General features: G+C 46.3%; 1 protein-coding gene across 1 annotated transcript; it reads right to left on the bottom strand.

Moving 5' to 3' along the window:
* Nucleotides 1-840: 840 nt before the first annotated feature.
* Nucleotides 841-13599, bottom strand: DNAJA4 (DnaJ heat shock protein family (Hsp40) member A4). The gene is made up of 7 exons (XM_001511500.5): nt 13431-13599; nt 7991-8171; nt 6684-6788; nt 5716-5943; nt 3486-3716; nt 2519-2619; nt 841-2414 (listed from the first exon to the last, which is right to left on the bottom strand). The coding sequence occupies exons 1-7, from the start codon at nt 13560-13562 to the stop codon at nt 2199-2201; spliced, it is 1194 nt and encodes a 397-aa protein (XP_001511550.1). The 5' UTR covers nt 13563-13599; the 3' UTR covers nt 841-2198.
* Nucleotides 13600-18297: the final 4698 nt, after the last annotated feature.

Genomic DNA, 18297 nt, shown 5'->3' with positions numbered 1-18297 from the left:
TTATATCTTGCTTAGTACAGTGCCTAGTACTGTACTAAGTGCTGAAATAGTGATTTCTAACATCACTTTTTATGACTAGTTGATTATTTATGGAAAGTGTAGGATATTCAACCCCTTTAGGAGAGAAAAAAGGGTCTGTAATTTTAGAATTAGCTGAAATTCTAAAAAAGACCATTTTTAATCTTTTTGTAGTTTGGTTTCACTTATCCATCTGTTTCTCCTTCTGAGTCTCAGAATGTCTAAAAAAGTACCTTATTCCAGGGTCAAAATGAAAATTTATGAGTACTCGTGAAAAATGGAGCGGGACTTTGTTTTGTTGCATGATCAGGAGAATCAGTCATTATTTAGGGAATTAATAATCAAGTAAATGTCATTGAAATCTTCCACCTGGTCATTATCTAAGTGAATATCAAATTTACTGAGTCTCCACTCAGGGAAACTGTTGCCTTGCCTGCCCCTGCCCCTTCATAGAGCTGGACTGATCTGCAGTATCCAATTTCTGAGACTGTATTGGATATTTTAAATATTCTCATTTCTTGCATTAAAAATATATGTACACACGAGCAGGAAGTCCTTTGATATTCTTCTAGACTAGAAGCTTGTTGTGGTCAGGCAACATGTCTACCGCCTCTGTCCTAACTGTACTTTCCCAAGTGCCTAGCTCAGTGCTCTGCACACAGTAAGTGCTCAATAAATACCATTGACTGATGATTGATTGATATTCGATCCAAATGACTAGTTTTCCAACTTCTAAAGTAGGGAAGTTACACAAAGCAAAAAAAAAAAAAAATCTGTGAAGCAGCTACACACTTCAGCTACTATAAACAAACTCAAAAGTCATTATTTTAAAAAAGTTAAATTTTAATACGTTGAGTGAGTTTAGGAGAATGAGGTGGCAAACATTTGTAACACACTGCCATTCATTTACAGAACTTTAGAAAAGTTACTGAATTACTAGTGTACGCTCTATTACAGACACCCAGCATCAGATAGCTAATGTTGCTAAAAAGAAGGCAATGTCTTCGTGGTGTGCAATTAAGTATATTTTACAATAAAACACTTTGGTTGATAGCATTAAGGAGATTGCCAACGTAAGCAATATAAAGTCAGGAACAAAGGGATGAGTTCAAAGAGACCACAGCCAAACTGATTTTAACATAAATTACTACTTGGTTTTAAAGTTTAAGAAACCTTTTTGAGATTGCTTTTTAAGTCAGCTCAGGTGAGGAGACAGACACACATTCATGCTTAAGCTCGACCACTTGCCAACATGGAACAACGAAAACAAAAAAACTTAGACTGCGCCTCTTCTCGATTTAGTGTAGTAAAGGGAAGAAATGGAGTTAAATCCAAACAGGAATGCTTTTCTATTTTCCCAGGCTTCCCTTAAGAAGATTAAATAAGCTCAGAGGTAAATCATTTAGCAGCAATTAGTTTGTTCCATGAGATGGCAGCATCTCTGACTGCAATAAGGAGAAAAATAATTCACTTTAGAGGTTACGGCTTGTGTTTCGTTGGTAGCATTACTGCCTTGTTTCAACTGTGCACTTAGTGGCTAAAAGTTTTCGGCCACGGTTCGGTCTGACAGCCGGCAGGGCCGAAAGGGGAAAATTACTGCACTTTCAGGGGGGATGCAGTGACATTCATTGTAGCAGCCCAGAGGGACAGATCATCCAGATGTGGAAGCAGAATGCCGGGCCCAGTCATGCCGGTACTGCAGTGCCATAATCCCTGCTCAAATATGGAGTGTAGGTTCTCCCACCCCCCCGCCCTTCCCCTACATTTTCTGGCCTGATCCTTGGAAAAACTGCTCCTCCAAATCCACGCAGGGCCCTAATTTGTGCCATTTTTACGACCTCGTTTCAACAGTTCCACTAGTCAATGCCGTTGAACTTTACTGATGGAACTGATCCCCTTAAAGCAACTAGAAGCATGAACTTGCAAGAGAACTTGCTTTTTTCTGAGGTATAACCTGGAAATGTAAGTGAAGAGATCCATAGGCAGAGAGTAGTTGGAATTTTACCCTTAACATTTAAACTATAACAAACTATAACTTAATAAACCAAGGGGGGAAAAAAAAAAAAAGACACCCAGCAATTCTGGTCGCTGAACATAAGTACAAGGACACTCCAAACATTAAGCCAAAAAAGCAGTGCCATTTTTGCATTTATCAGTTTGCTAGTCCACGCCACACCGCGTCACGCAGTCTGGCATTGCACTCCTGCCCTAGGACCGTCCTCGTCTTCCTCGTATGCCTCTGCGCTGTGGCGCCAGTTTTGTTCATTAGGATTGAATTCCATGAGTTCTACCTGCTCCATATCATCTGAAACCCTGACGTTTTGTCTTGGAGGAAGTAAAGCTTCCAGTTGAGCAACTTTCTCTTGAGGAAGCCAGAGTTTCTCAGGAAAGCCGACCTATATTAAAACCCAAGAAAAAAAAAAAAGCAAGGATCAACCGTTTCTTCCATTCACGGTGTTGCGGTTAAGTTTTAAGGAAGAATAAGAGGCAGTGAACTTACTAGGAACTGAATTATCAGAGAGCCCTTCTCCATAGGTGATTTGTAGATGGGCATTCCTTCATTGTGAACGCATTTCAGGTCACCATGCTTTATCACTTCACCTGCCCCACAGAAATATTTAGTTAAGCACTAGGGAAAAGTGGTTTGTCACACAAAGAAATCTAGTCAATTCCAAGGTTGGGACAGCAAGCGCAAAGCATGTTTAATGAAATAAGTGATCCTCTCCTGGAAAGTCATAAAAACCTGAGTTGGTATTTTGCTGGATTGAAACAGTATGATATGTTCAACCCATGTGACCTGAAAAAGAGCAGCTAGCTCAGTTTTACCTTGACATTCGCAAACAATTACGACTGGAATTGTTAGCTGTTTGGTAAGACTTCAGGGTGACTCTCCTGGGGGAACTGTCCCAAAACTGTTCCTGGAAATGTAAGTCTTATTAACATCTCTCTAGGTAATTTCAGGATTTTCAGGAATTGGGAACTCTTCCTCATCAGATAAGGTAGTCTAGCTTTGGATGATTTAGCAGAAGAGTAGTGCAGAAAACTTGTTCTATCATTGTTCATCTTGTATTCTACGAATGGCTAACAAGCTGCAATGATCTCAATTCAGAATCTTAAAAAGACTTCTATTTCAAGGTGTTAAATAGTTTATATTTTAGCAGCGTTATCACAACCCAGATTACAGCTCCTAGGCTCAGAGTTTGTGGTTCAGACTCCTCTGAGCATCTGCTGCCTCTTCTTTTCCCTTTCCCTTGGGGAAAAGGAAATTCAGAAAAATTCAAGGCTGAACATTTTTCCACTTGAAAGTTTAAAAATAATGAAGGCATAATGGTAATTTCCTACTTTTCAAATTCTAAGGTACAGAAAAGGTAACAAACAGTTCCCATACCATAAACTATATTTTCTTGAAAGTAGTGGGATTTCTGGCCAAAAGTACTGTATTTTAAATAAAAACTTAGTCATGTTACCTGGTTTGGAAGTTATAACAAGAATTCGGTTATCCAGTGTTTTTATTGTTTTCTTGAAGCCACAAAGAGCTTCAGTAAGCTGAATTCTTATTTTCATAATCAAGTCATGTCCTCGTCTCTGAAAGACACTATGATCCTTCTGATCAAGCACAATTATGACATCACCAGGTTCCAGTTCAGGCTCCTGATCTCCTTCTCCGTGAAACAGAATCTTCTGTCCATCTTTCATACCTATGAAACATTATCCCTTACGGATTAAATATTTGTTTTGGTTTTTTTAAAAAACATAATCTTTTTGAAAACCTTCCTCCAAAGAGCTAAGAGAGCATTTGGGGCCCCATTATATTAATCATAAAACTAAGATTATCACCATTTTACAGATAAAGACTGTACCACCTAGAAGTCAGGGTCACCTAACAAAATCAGTGACAGCCAGAACTTCTAATTCAATACCATGTTTACCAACCCATGGCTACTACAGGTCATGTGGGTACCTTAAAAAGACCCACCCCCCCCCACCAAAAAAAACAAACCACAAAAAACCAAACCCAAAACATTTTGAATTTAAATCAATTATCAAAGCCGAATAATGTGAAGGTGGTATCATTTCAGACATCATTACAAGATTTTTCCAAAGACATTCATTCTGTGCCCATCTTAAAGAGAAAACCAGATTTATGTTATTCTTTAAAATTGTTATGTGTTTAAAAACACTTGATTTTTGTTGAAATATTTAAAAAGTCAAAACTCTCTGGAATGGTAGGGATTTGCTAGCAGGAAAGGATTGATAGTCACCAATCACTTTAATTTAATCAGGGAATGCTTTGGGGAGAAGAACTGTGCTTGGAAGATGTAGAAAGTACTTTATTCTGCATGGTGTGGAAAAATCTGATTAAAAACAGCAAAGGGATTGCTTGCCTGGCTGCACCAAAGAGGGTTGTTAAGCATATGTGAGAGATGAATATCAAGACAACAGAGACTAAATACAGAGACAGGAAGCAAAGGATCAGAAGTTTAAAGAAGGTGATAGAAAACAGATATGTTTTTAGGAAGGGATGATGTAAATGTAATGTCTGGTAAGGATTTTCGGGTGGCATTTGAACTGACTGGCACAGAGTGACTGTGAATATTAAATTCACAGTTCATAGGCAAGACCATGAACTGAACTAGTGTTTGGGTTGAGGGGGGAAAAAATGCTGTTTGAGTGCCCGTATGCAAAACACTGTACAAAGTGTTTGAGAAGTATAAAGGATTTAGTATACAAAATCCTCACCCTCAAAAGGTAAGTCAGGCCTAAAATGAGTTTCAGTTAGGAGGAATGACAAAGAAGGGGTAAACCCAAGAGATGTTGTGGAGGAAAGAATGGCACCATTTGGGGAGAGGTTAGATATGGAAAGAGAGAAAAAACAACAACTATGAAGACAAAATGGTTGATATGCCTTCAGACAATGAGAAATAAAGGACTGAACTAGAGAACCATCCTCAAGAATGAGATGGTAAGGAAGATCATCTTTCAGGAATTTTGTTATTGTATTTCTTAAGCACTTACTCTATATCAAGCACTGTTCTGGGCTAGATGCAAGTTTAATAGGGTGGACAGAGTCCCTGTCCCAAATGGGACTGACAGTATAAATTTGAGGGAGGAGGCTTTCATCCCCATTTTACAGATGAGGTAACTGAGGCACAGCGAAGTGACTTAACCAAGGTCACTTAGCAAACAGTGGGCAGAGCCAGAATTAGAATCCAGGTCCTCTGACTCCCAAACCCCATGCTCTTTCCACTAGGCCACATGGCTTCTCATGTAGCAAGCGACTTCGGGTAGGGGGCATGGTCCGGGGATGGGGTTGAAGGGACATTTACAATCATTAATTATGTGTGAGGAGTCTCCTCCAAAAGAGATACTGAGGAACAAGTTAGAACAATAGAGGCTTTAAGAAGCAAGCCACAGCAAGGAGCTTTAAACACAAGATGAGATACCCGCTCACATCTGGCCTTAGGGAAGCAAACCCCGGCAAAAGAAATTGCATTAAGTGATGGAGGTCAAGCTAGACTGGATGAAAGGGAGGGGAAACACAAACGAAAAAGAAAAAACATGAAGGTACTGACTATAGAAAGTGCATTCAAAAAGGCTTGTTTCAAAGTGTGCAACAGATATTACTGTGACTTTCCCAAGGGTTCAAACATTTTGTGCCAGTTTAAACATGCAAGATTTGTTCCCAAATGACCATACCTTTTTCAATGTGAACTTCTATAATCTTTTTCTCTCTTATAACCTTCATACCATTACAGTGTTCACACCGGTCTTTTGGATTGATTCGTTCACCCTGCCCTTTGCATTCCGGACACACGGTCTGAATTTGCTGTACCATGCCAGGCCCAATCTGCTGAATATGAATTTGCATGCCTCTCCCTTTGCAGATGGGACATTTTTCAACAGATCCTTTTTTTCCACCAATTCCTGAAGGGAAAAACAAAACAAAACAAACAGCTTGAAGGCAGAAGGTGTTCCTAATGAGAATTTACTATTCTTCTGGTATTGCCAAATAGACATGCACTATTAAACCCTAAAATAAACGTAACGTATTGTACTATGACTTTTGGCTTGGGCTGTCTCCTGTGCCCTCATTTGAGGGAGACACGCAGAGACAGAGAATGGACCCCAGCAGGTGCAGCGGCTGTGATCCTGCCCAGTATAAACGAAAGAAATGTATGTGCATACGCACCTGAGCACAAGTTCCCTATGTATTTAGCGAGTCAAGTCCCAGAAGCCAAAAGGGACAACTCTGTAGTCACTTCTCCACTCTTTCGCCCCAAAGCAAGGCCAGGTCAGCCTTCGGGCTCCAGGTAAGGGATTGGTCCATGTTACTGGGCTTAGCATTTTGGTCTATGCAAAGCATTATACTAATGACATTTGTTAAATGCTTATTATGTGCCTCGCTATGCACTCAGGTAAATTAAAGATATACTTTAAAACGCGGGAGCAAGTCATTTAGAAAACATGGCATTTTGTGTATCCTAATATGCTAATCTTAAGTGTCAAGCAACATTTATTTTCCTGTTAAATCAATACTTTTTCTAAGTTTAGGGTGGAAAAAAAATACACCAACTACCATAATAGGGCCATTCTTTCTATATGCTTTCTGGAATTAAAACTGCAAAACAGTATTTGATGACAAAACTACTTTTTGAACGATTTACCTTCACATTTTTCACAAATTACATTCTTCTGGAGGGCTAGTTTCCTTGTTACTCCATTATATAGATCGTCAAGTGAAACAGACAGTTGATGCACCACGTTCTTGCCTTCCAAGAAAAATAAAGCAACTGTAAATGATCTTTTATGCGACAGATGAAAACTAACATCATCTTTAATTCAGTACAGTCGGCCTATGTTAACACCTTTCACTTGAGACTCTCGCTCATTTTACTTCTATTACTGATCAGAAACTCCTAATGCCTCTTCCATAACAAATTTCTCTATATAAGGTAACGGCTACAGTTCTACCTGGATAGTACCTAGGATTTGTTACATTCCACCGTTAATTTCTCTAGAGCAAATTAGGGATGAAAATGAATTCTAAACAAGATCTACACAGACCAAAAAAGGGCAAACTGTTTTCTAGAGTTCTAACAAGATCTCTTCTTTCGTATTGGAAGTTGTTAGTTTCCTGTAAAATTATCAAACAATTGAAATTTGTGGCTAAAATGGAATAAACTTCCAGTTGTTTCTGATAAAAATAGGTGAAAACTTACACATCTCATAGGCTACACTCTGGTCCAGGACATTGTGTTCACTTAAAACAGTGGAAGAAGTGGATTTAAATCCTTAGGAAAAATGTTGAAGTTTGAATCTGCTCTCCTATTTACCACTGTACCTGCTGCATTAAGTTTGGATCTGCTCAGACCAACAAGGCATGAGAACTTGATTTCTCTACACACACTACGGGTGTGCAAGAAATACGTGGGACTAGTTGTGGGTGTTAAAAGATGGCTACATCAGAGCAGTCGGTGACAGATCACTAAACCCCAGACCACAATACCCAAAGGCTCAGAATCATAGTTTCCCGGTCCCAGTTTTGACCATTAGGCTCCTCTTTAAATTACTTAAATTCCATTCCTCCTAGTAGAAGAGAGCTAATGGTAAATGGATAACGCACAAGTGGCCAAGCCTCACAGGCAGCGGTTTCGAGCATTTTGAGGAGCGGTACGTTGCGACCCACAAGCCATGGTGGCGAGCGAGTTACAGAGCAACTCTTCCCAAATTTCTCCCCACAAGACACCCAGCAAGTGAAGCAGAGTCACATGCGGCTTGCCAGTCGACAATCTGGCCACCCCTCTTCTAAGACGAGATATTTCTGTTTACGCATTTCACAGAGGCTAGTATGTTGTCACCAGCAGCAACGGTTTGCAGTTCTGAGACTGAGCGGCACACACGCTGTTACTCCAATTAATGTTTTATTCCCCTTGGTTAATACATTTTAAATTGAGTTTTAAAAAAAAATTACCTCTCCTCTCTCTTGCCATACGCCCTCCACCCCCAAAGAACATGTCAAAGATGTCCATGGGTGAAGAGAAGTTGCCACCTCCAGTGCCGCCTTCTTTGATGGCCTGCTCCCCGCCCTGGTCATAAATGTCCCGCTTCTTTGCATCTGAAAGCACTTCATAGGCCTGGGATATGAGTTTAAACTTGAAAAGACAAAATAAGACTACTTTTGAACCACTTCATTAGGCCAGAACCACCAACACGTGCAATACTCAATCTATTTTACTCCTTTCCCCACCAAAAATCTAAAAACGCTTTATACACACAATCAATTTTAGCACTCTCTCTGAATGTTTCTGCCTGCAAAGCAGGTTTAATAATACATAAGGAGGTCAGGAGAGCTGATCAAGGCCAAAAGAAGTCAAAACTTAAATTAATTCAAAGTACTCTTAGGTCGAGTTTCCTAGACATTCTTATCCGATTATTAATGCACGTCACTTAGTGTGGGGGGGAGGGGGGGAGGTTTCCCAGAGAATGTCTTTTAAATATTAGCTGAATCATGGATGGGCTATGAATGAAACCTGAACTAAAGAAGCCTTCACCAGGTCTGGTTTACTAAGGGCCACTTTCTGTAACAGCAAAGTGCTTTGATAAGCAAGGCCTTCAAATTGCTGATAATCAGCCCCTCAACAGCCAAAGACCCAGCTCAGAGATGCTTTTTTCACAAACTTGGTCTGGCTTATGTATGTGGGGATTTTAGGATGAGAAACTAGAGGCTACAGATTGAATTTCACGGTTTTTTGGTGTGTGTTTATGGTATTTGTTAAGTGCTTATTATGTGCCAGGCATTGTTAAGCACTGGGGTGGATATAAGCAAGTTGGCTGGACGCAGTCCCGGTCCCATGTGAGGCTCACAATCTCAATAATCAGGTTGAACACAGTCCCCTGACCCACAAGGGGCTGACAGTCCTAACTGAATGAATACGACTGAACGAATGAATGAATCCCCATCTTACAGATGAGGGAACTAAGGCCCAAAGAAGTGAAGTGACTTGTCCAAGGTCTCACAGCGGACATATGGAGGAGCCCAGCTCCTTCCGACTCCCAGGCCCGTGCCCTCTCCACAAGCTGCTTCCCATTTCAAAATCTGGTCCATTTTGTGCCCTGAAAATGGGGAAATGTCATTTCAGCTTCAGCTTATGTGCTTGGATGGGAAGGCCCACCCATTATCTGGGTTCCCCCCACTCAGACAAGCCTCCCAATTCTGGGAGCACATGCTCTGGACTTGAACCAAAGATACTGGGGCAAGGCAGCAGTGGGAGGAGTAGCCTTTGGTTATGCTCCTTCCACCTGAAGAAACCTTTCTTCCCCAGTCCTTCATTCAATTAACAGTACTTACTGAGCACCTATTGTGTGCATAGCATTCAATCATATTTATTGAGCACTTACTCTGTGCAGAGCACGGTACTAAGCGCTTGGGAGAGTACAGTAGAACAATAAAAGGACACATTCCCTGCCCACAACAAGCTTATACAAAGTGCTTGGGAGACTACAATAGTTAGTAGACAAAACCGTGGGCCTCAGAGTGTTGACAGTCTACTGAGGCCTGGACTTGATTTTTAAGGATTTTTCAAGGACAAATGCATAGGAAATACCCTTTTCAATGTGGCAGGTCTGAGCTCTGCTTATGACTTGTCACTTAGCCTGCTTTTGTCTTTTCATTTTGAGGACCAACTCACACTATCTTGCTGATCCACCTCTCTTGCTTCTTGCCAAACACTGGTCTCACATTACTGGGAGTGAGATAAGTGGAGAATGTTCTCCAAACACACTATTTCTAAATACTTAAGACATTCTTAATACTACTTTAAGACGGAGCTACAAGGCTAAATGAGAATACTAATACAGAGAGCCCACTTTCAGAGCTGACCTACACAAACAATAGTCAACAATCAACTCGTGAAATAACATTAATAAATACATTTTAAGAATTTCTTTATTTTGACATGAGGTGTTGGCTTATCAATTAGATACAAACACTACATGGGTTCCCTTCATTTTTTTCAGGGTTTCAGCTCCAATTTTTGCAAACTTTAGCTCTCTCCATTGTCTTGTCTCCCCCTGCAATGTCTCAATAATTTATGTCCGCCTCCCTTGTTCTAAGGTAAGACTGCTGTGGGAAGGGAACATGTCTTTTACTTCTGGGGTACCTTTCCAAACATGTGTAATGGTGCACTGTACCTAATGCATGTTCGATCAACACCATTACTACTCTCCCTTAGAGCTTTACTCGAGTCTAACATAATTCTCCTTCCCATTTTCTCATTTCTATCAGGGTCCCTCTCCCCCTCCCTCCTCCACCACCGTTTCACCAGTTTGGAGAAATCGGGAGCCTCATCCTCCATTAAACTCACTCCCAACTAGATGGCTATCTTACTGCAAGAAAATGCAGTAATACTATTAGTTTAGAAAGAAAGTCTGGAGAACCAAAGTTAAAAGTATAAACTTGGTTTATAATAAAAACTCAAGAACTCTACATGGCCAAGATGACCTTATTCACTATAGCAGAGGAAGAGCGGTTGTCATCTAAATATAAACTTGCCTGAATACAAGTGCACAAGGGACAAATGGTCTTACAGAAGGCATTTTAATCTTGTCACAGCTACTGCTCACATGTGCTAAATATAAACGTTATATCACTTCCATCTGAATGGTCAAAATTCCTAAGCCATTAAACACTCCAAATAACCCCGACAGGTATTTTGATAGTGTTGTCTCCATAGGCTCTAAATACTAGACTGACGAACAGCTGCTTAAAAACGTATTAAGCACCAGCTATGTCACACAAGATCCTGCTCAAATGATAGGTCTCTAAAGCTCACAGTAGACACAGAGTTTCCAAATAAAAAAGGGAAAGATGTTCAGAGAGGTGTTTCGTTGAGTTCCGATTTTAAAGAGATATATATCGTTGGTAAAAGAGCTTTAAAGTTTAAAAACAATAAGGTTGTTTCTATAGATACACTGGAATATGGATTTGTTTTAATTAAAACTGGCAATTTTTTTTAGCCCTGCATGGGAGATATTCATTGTATCGGAAGTAATTTGGGACACTTTTGGCATGCTTCCCTCCCCCATTAAAAAAAGATGTTTTAAATATGAATTTAATAACAATTAAATGGATAATCCAGTTTGAATGGCTTGAATTTGTAGTATTACTATAGCCCTTAGTCCCGTAGGGGTAGGAGACTTGTTTGGACACAGTTCTTCCTTCCAAGTCTTAAGATAGGAAGGTCCCAAATGACAAAACATTTTAGGATGGCAATTTTGACTCTAAACTATGTTTTGTCATGTTGTCAACATCCTCAGGGATTCTGCTTCGGGCAAAAAACTTTGTCTGATCTCTCCTGAGTCAAACGAAAATATCTGGGTCTTCCATGATGGCAACAACCGTCTGCATGGGAAAAAAAATGCTCTTAGTGCTAAACAGTTACCTAAACTGTCGGAGGAAAGCCGAGCAGTTGTCTCCCAGTTCTCACCTGCTACCCACCACTTCCTCAACCCCTGGTAAAATTAATGATTTCAGAGCAGCACAATCCCTAGGCACTCTTTTAAGCGGCTTCTGCCAAGAATACTGGGTGCTACAGATGAGCTGTACACGGTGGTGTCAAGCAGCACGCATGGACTGCACGTTCCTTCCTGGGCAGAGTACCTAGATGCCAGTGATAGGCACCACAAACACCCATCGATGTCCAAAAGGCTTAAATGATTAATCACGCCACCTTATAACCTAATAGACCTAGGCCCACCCACGGCCCCGGCCTCAGTTGGAAAGACCGGTCGGTGTGGATTTCATTCATTCATTCCGTCATGTTTACTGAGCGCTTACTGTGTGCAGAGCACTGTCCTAAGCGCTTGGAAAGCACAACACAGCAATAAAAGAGAGACGATCCCTTTTACAAAGGGCTTAGCCTCTCTTAGCTGTGCTGCCTGACACCCCTCTTTAAACAGTGCCAATGAATGAATGCAGTTGAGGCTTGTCCTCTCTGTCTCTCTCATCTGGATTTATTAAGCGCTTACTGGGTGCAGAGCATTGTCCTGGGCGCTCGGGAGAGTACCTGGGTTCTAATCCCGGCTCCGCCCCTTGTCTGCTGTGTGACCTTGGGCAAGTCGCTTAACTTCTCTGGGCCTCAGTTCCCTCATCTCTAAAATGGGGATTAAGACTGTGAGCCCCACGTGGGCCAGCCTGATGACCTTGTATCCACCCCAGCGCTTAGACCAGTGCATGGCACATATAAAGCGCTTAAATGCCATCATCATCATTATTATTATTCCCTCATCTCTAAAATGAGGATTAAGACTGTGAGCCCCACGTGGGCCAACCTGATGACCCTGTATCTACCCTAATGCTTAGACCAGTGCTTGGCACACAGTAAGTGCTTAACAAATGTCACCACTATTATTATTACTCCCTCATCTCTAAAATGGGGATTAAGACTGTGAGCCCCACGTGGGCCAACCTGATAACCCCGTAACTAACCCCAGCACTTAGCACAACAGTAAGCGCTTAACAAATGCCACCACTATTATTATTCCCTCATCTCTAAAATGGGGATTAAGACTGTGAGCCCCACGTGGGCCAACCTGATGACACTGTATCTACCCCAACGCTCAGACCAGTGTTTGGCACAAAGTAAGTGCTTAACAAATGTCACCACTATTATTATTACTCCCTCATCTCTAAAATGGGGATTAAGACTGTGAGCCCCACGTGGGCCAACCTGATAACCCTATACCTAACCCCAGCACTCAGCACACAGTAAGTGCTTAACAAATGCCACCACTATTATTATTACTATTCCCTCATCTCTAAAATGGAGATTAAGCCAGCCCCACGTGGGCCAACCTGATGAGCCTGTATCTACCCCAACGCTTAGACCAGTGCTTGGCACATAGTAAGTGTTTAACAAATGCCACCACTATTATTATTCCCTCATCTCTAAAATGGGGATTAAGACTGTGAGCCCCACGTGAGCCAATCTGATGACCCTGTACCTCACCCCAACACTTAGCACACAGTAAGCGCTTAACAAAGCCACCACTATTATTATTCCCTCATCTCTAAAATGGGGATTAAGACTGTGAGCCCCACGTGGGTCAACCTGATGGCCCTGTACCTAACCCCAGCACATAGTAAGCGCTTAACAAATGCCACCACTATTATTATTATTATTATTCCCTCATCTCTAAAATGGGGATTAAGACTGTGAGCCCCACGTGGGCCACCCTGATGACCCTGTACCTCACCCCAGCGCTTAAAACAGTGTTGGCACATAATAAGCAGTTAAGAAATCATCATCAACAGACAGGCGCATTCCCTGCCCACAGCGAGTTTTGGGACACCCCGACACCCCGACAGAGAGCCAGATCTCTCTCTCCAGGGTCGTCCCCCTCCATCCTCTCACCTTCTCGCCCTCGTCCGGGTTCTTGTCCGGATGATACTTGAGCGCCAGTTTCCTGTAGGCCTTTTTGATCTCGTCGGGGGAGGCGTTGGGCTTCACCCCCAGGATGTCATAGTAGCCCGTTTCCTTCACCATCTTGGCTCCTCGGGGGGGGGGGGGGGGGGGGGGGGATGGCTGGTGCCTGCAGAGGGAGGGAGTTGGGCGGTGGGGGGGTCGAGGGGGCGCGAGGGTCGGGACGGTTGGAGGGAGGGAGGGGGGAGGAGGTGGTGGTGGTGGCGGCCTCGGTCTCCTCCTCCTCTTTGTCCTCCGCCGCCACCTCCCTCTCGGGCAGCCGCCTCCTCCTCCGCGGCGGCTTTTATCCGGCGGCGGCGGAAGGTTCCTCCGGCAGCCGGTGACGCCGCTTGGCCCAGAAGTTTCGCGGCCGTTCCCGCCCGGGGGGGAGGGGGAGGCGTGGAGCGTTGGGTTCTCCTCACGCCCCCGCCATTTTGCGGCGGCGGCGGCGGCGGCGGCGGCGGCGGTCGCCCGCCCGGCTCCCCTCGAGGCTCAGCGGTGGGGAGCGGCGGGGCCGGCCGAGGGGCGGGACCCACCGCCTGAAAAGACCCGCTCGACGCCGCTTGTCAGACAGGGGCGGCCGTTAGGGCGGGGGAGACACCCCAGAGATGGGCGGCCGTTAGGGCAAGGCCAGGGAAGGGACCCCCGGGAGGCCCCAGGCCTTGTCAGAGATGGGGCTGCCGCCCTGAGAAGAAACTTTGGGAACCCCCTGGCTTCATGGCCTTGTCAGAGATGGGCAACAGTTAGGGCGCGGCCCAGAGAAGAAAGTCCCAGGACCCCCAAGGTCTTGTCAAAGATGGGGCTGCCGCCCTGAGAAGAAACTTTGGGAACCTCATGGCTTCATGGCCTTGTCAGAGATGGGCAACAGTTAGGGGCGCGGCCAGAGAAGAAAGTCCCAGGACCCCCAAGGTCTTGTCAAAGATGGGGCTGCCGCCCTGAGAAGAAACTTTGGGAACCTCATGGCTTCATGGCCTTGTCAGAGATGGGCAACAGTTAGGGCGCGGCCCAGAGAAGAAAGTCCCAGGACCCCCAAGGTCTTGTCAAAGATGGGGCTGCCGCCCTGAGAAGAAACTTTGGGAACCTCATGGCTTCATGGCCTTGTCAGAGATGGGCAACAGTTAGGGCGCGGCCCAGAGAAGAAAGTCCCAGGACCCCCAAGGTCTTGTCAAAGATGGGGCTGCCGCCCTGAGAAGAAACTTTGGGAACCTCATGGCTTCATGCCTTGTCAGAGATGGGCAACAGTTAGGGCGCAGGCCCAGAGAAGAAAGTCCCAGGACCCCAAGGTCTTGTCAAAGATGGGGCTGCCGCCCTGAGAAGAAACTTTGGGAACCTCATGGCTTCATGGCCTTGTCAGAGATGGGCAACAGTTAGGGCGCGGCCCAGAGAAGAAAGTCCCAGGACCCCCAAGGTCTTGTCAAAGAGGGGCTGCCGTTAGGGCACAGCCCAGGGAAGAAACCCCCCAGAGCCCCCTGGCCTTGTCAGAGATGGGGCTGCCGCCCTGAGAAGAAACTTTGGGAACCCCATGGCTTCATGGCCTTGCCAGAGATGGGCAACAATTAGGGCGCGGCCCAGAGAAGAAAATCCCAGGACCCCCAAGGTCTTGTCAAAGATGGGGCTGCCGTTAGGGCACAGCCCAGGGAAGAAACCCCCCAGAGCCCCCTGGCCTTGTCAGAGATGGGGCTGCCGCCCTGAGAAGAAACTGGGAACCCCCTGGTTTCATGAACTTGTCAGAGATGGGCAACAGTTAGGGCGCGGCCCAGAAAAGAAAACCCCGGGACCCCAGAAGTCTTGTCAAAGATGGGGCTGCCGTTAGGCGGCCTCCCTGAGAAGAAACATTGGGAACCCCCTGGCTTCGTGGACTTGTCAGAGATGGGCAACAGTTAGGGCGCGGTCCAGAGAAGAAAGCCCCAGGAGCCCCCAGGCCTTTTCAAATATGGGGCTGCCGTTAGGAGGCCACCCTGAGAAGAAACTTTGGGAACCCCATGGCTTCGTGGACTTGTCAGAGATGGGCAACAGTTAGGGCGCGGCCCAGAGAAGAAAACCCCAGGAGCCCCGAAGTCTTGTCAAAAATGGGGCTGCCGTTAGGCGGCCGCCCTGAGAAGAAACTTTGGGAACCCCGTGGCTTCATGACCTTGTCAGAGATGGGCAACAGTTAGGGAGCGACCCAGAGAAGAAAACCCTGGGAGCCCCGAGGCCTTGTCGAAGATGGGGCTACCGTTAGGGTGCCACCTTGAGAAGAAACTCTGGGAGCCCCGTGGCTTCGTGACCTTGTCTGAGATGGGCAGCCATTAGGGCGCGGCCCAGAGAAGAAACCCTAGGCAGTCCCAAAGCCTTGTCAAAGATGGGGCTGCTGTTAGGGTGCCTCCCTGAGAAGAAAATCTGGGAGCCCTGTGGCTTTGCAACCTTATCAGAGTTAGGCAGCCAATTAAGGAACAGCCCAGGGAAGAAACCTCAGGGAGCCCCAAGGCCTTGTCAAAAATGGGACTGCCGTTAAGGCGCCGCCCTGAGAAGAAACTATGGGAGCCCCGTGGCTTCATGGCCTTGTCAAAGATGGTCAACAATTAGGGCGCAGCCCAGAAAGAAAACCCAGGAGCCCCAAGCCTTGTCAAAGATGGAGCTGCCATTAGGCACGGCCAGAGAAGAAACCCCCAGAGCTCCGAGGTCTTATCAAAGATGGGGCTGCCGTTAGGAGGCTACCCTGAGAAGAAACTCTGGGAGCCCCATGACTTAATGGCCCTTGTCGAAGACGGGCAGCCGTTAGGGCGCGGCCCAGAGAAGAAAACCTGGTGGCCTCGAGGCCTTTGTCGAAGATTGCGCTACCATTAAGGTGCCACCTTGAGAAGAAACTCTGGGAACCCCGTGGCTTTGTGACCTTGTCTGAGATGGGCAGCCATTAGGGAGCGGCCCAGAGAAGAAACCCTAGGCAGCCCCGAAGCCTTGTCAAAGATGGGGCTGCCTTTAGGGTGCCTCCCTGAGAAGAAAATCTGGCAGCCCCGTTGCTTCGCAAGCTTGTCAGAGTTAAGCAGCCATTAGAGCACATCCCAGGGAAGACCCCAGGGAGCCCCGAGGCCTTGTCAAAAATGGGACTGCCGTTAAGGCGCCGCCCTGAGAAGAAACTTGGGGAGCCCCGTGACTTCATGGCCATGTCAAAGATGTATTAGGGCACAGCCCAGAGAAGAAACCCCTGGGAGCCCCGAGCCTTGTCAAAGATGGGGTTGCCATTAGGGCACGGCCCAGAGAAGAAACCCCCCGGAGCCCCGAGGTCTTGTCAAAGATGGGGCTGCCGTTAGGAGGCTGCCCTGAGAAGAAACTCTGGGAGCCCCGTGGCTTCAAGGCCTGTCAAAGATGGGCAGCCGTTAGGGCGCCGCCCAGAGAAAAAATCCTAGGCAGCCCCAAAGCCTTGTCAGAGATGGGGCTGCTGTTAGGGTGCCTCCCTGAGAAAATCTGGGAGCCCCGTGGCTTCGCAAGCTTGTCAGAGTTAAGCAGCCATTAGAGCACAGCCCAGGGAAGAAACCCCAGGGAGGCCCGAGGCCTTGTCAAAAATGGGACTGCCGTTAAGGCGCCGCCCTGAGAAGAAACTTTGGGAACCCCGTGACTTCATGGCCTTGTCAAAGATGTATTAGGGCGCAGCCCAGAGAAGAAATCCCCGGGAGCCCAAGCTTTGTCAAAGATGGGGTTGCCATTAGGGCGCAGGGGCCCAGAGAAGAACCCACGAGAGCCCCGAGGTCTTGTCAAAGATGGGGCTGCCCTTAGGAGGCTGCCCTGAGAAGAAATTCTGGGAGCCCCGTGGCTTCAAGGCCTGTCAAAGATGGGCAGCTGTTAGGGCGCCACCCAGAGAAGAAATCCTAGGCAGCCCCAAAGCCTTGTCAGAGATGGGGCTGCTGTTAGGGTGCCTCCCTGAGAAAATCTGGGAGCCCCGTGGCTTCGCAAGCTTGTCAGAGTTAAGCAGCCATTAGAGCACGGCCCAGGGAAGAAACCCCCCAGAGCCCCGAGGTCTTGTCAAGATGGGGCTGCCATTAGGAAGCTGCCCTGAGAAGAAACTTTGGGAGCCCCGTGGCTTCATGGCCTTGTTGAAGATGGGCAGCCGTTAGGGCGCGGCCCAGAGAAGAAAACCCTGGGAGCCCCGAGGCTTTGTCGAAGATGGGGCTACCGTTAGGGTGCACCTTGAGAAGAAACTCTGGGAACCCCATGGCTTCCTGACCTTGTCTGAGATGGGCAGCCATTAGGGTGCGGCCCAGAGAAGAAACCCTAGTAGCCCCAAAGCCTTGTCAAAGTGGGGCTGCCGTTACGGTGCTCCCTGAGAAGAAAATCTGGGAACCCCATGGCTTCGCATGCTTGTCAGAGTTAAGCAGCCCATTAGAGCAGAGCACAGCTCAGGGAAGAAACCCCAGGGGAGCCCCGAGGCCTTGGTCAAAAATGGGACAGCCTGTTAAGGCGCCGCCCTGAGAAGAAACTTTGGGAGCCCCGTGACTTCATGGGCCTTGTCAAAGATGGGTAGCCATTAGGGAGCAGCCCCAAAGAAGAAACCCCCAGAGCCCCCGAGGTCTTGTCATAGATGGGGCTGCCATTAGGAAGCTGCCCTGAGAAGAAACTCTGGAGCCCTTGAAGATGGGCAGCCGTTAGGGCGCGCCCACAGAAGAAAACCCTGGAACCCCGAGGCCCTTGTCGAAGATGGGGCTTACCGTTAGGGTGCCACCTTGAGAAGAACTCTGGAACCCCGTGGCTTCGTGACCTTGTCTGAGATGGGCAGCCATTAGCCGAGGCGCCCAGAGAAGAAACCGTAGGCAGCCCTGAAGCCTTGTCAAAGATGGGGCTGGCG

Source organism: Ornithorhynchus anatinus, chromosome 5 (assembly GCF_004115215.2).
Source record: "Ornithorhynchus anatinus isolate Pmale09 chromosome 5, mOrnAna1.pri.v4, whole genome shotgun sequence".
NCBI lineage: Eukaryota > Metazoa > Chordata > Mammalia > Monotremata > Ornithorhynchidae > Ornithorhynchus > Ornithorhynchus anatinus.
This window is presented reverse-complemented; position numbering and strand designations above follow the sequence as displayed.

Bases quoted from the DNA above. Each gene is read 5' to 3' on its own strand.
- DNAJA4 (XM_001511500.5), bottom strand. From the start codon at position 13,562: ATGGTGAAGGAAACGGGCTACTATGACATCCTGGGGGTGAAGCCCAAC. The intron at 5,944-6,683 runs GTAAATCGTTCA...TTTTCCCTTCAG, and splicing joins AATTTGTGAAAAATGTGAAG to GAATTGGTGGAAAAAAAGGA. The intron at 2,620-3,485 runs GTAACATGACTA...TCTGTGGGGCAG, and splicing joins TGTTATAACTTCCAAACCAG to GTGAAGTGATAAAGCATGGT.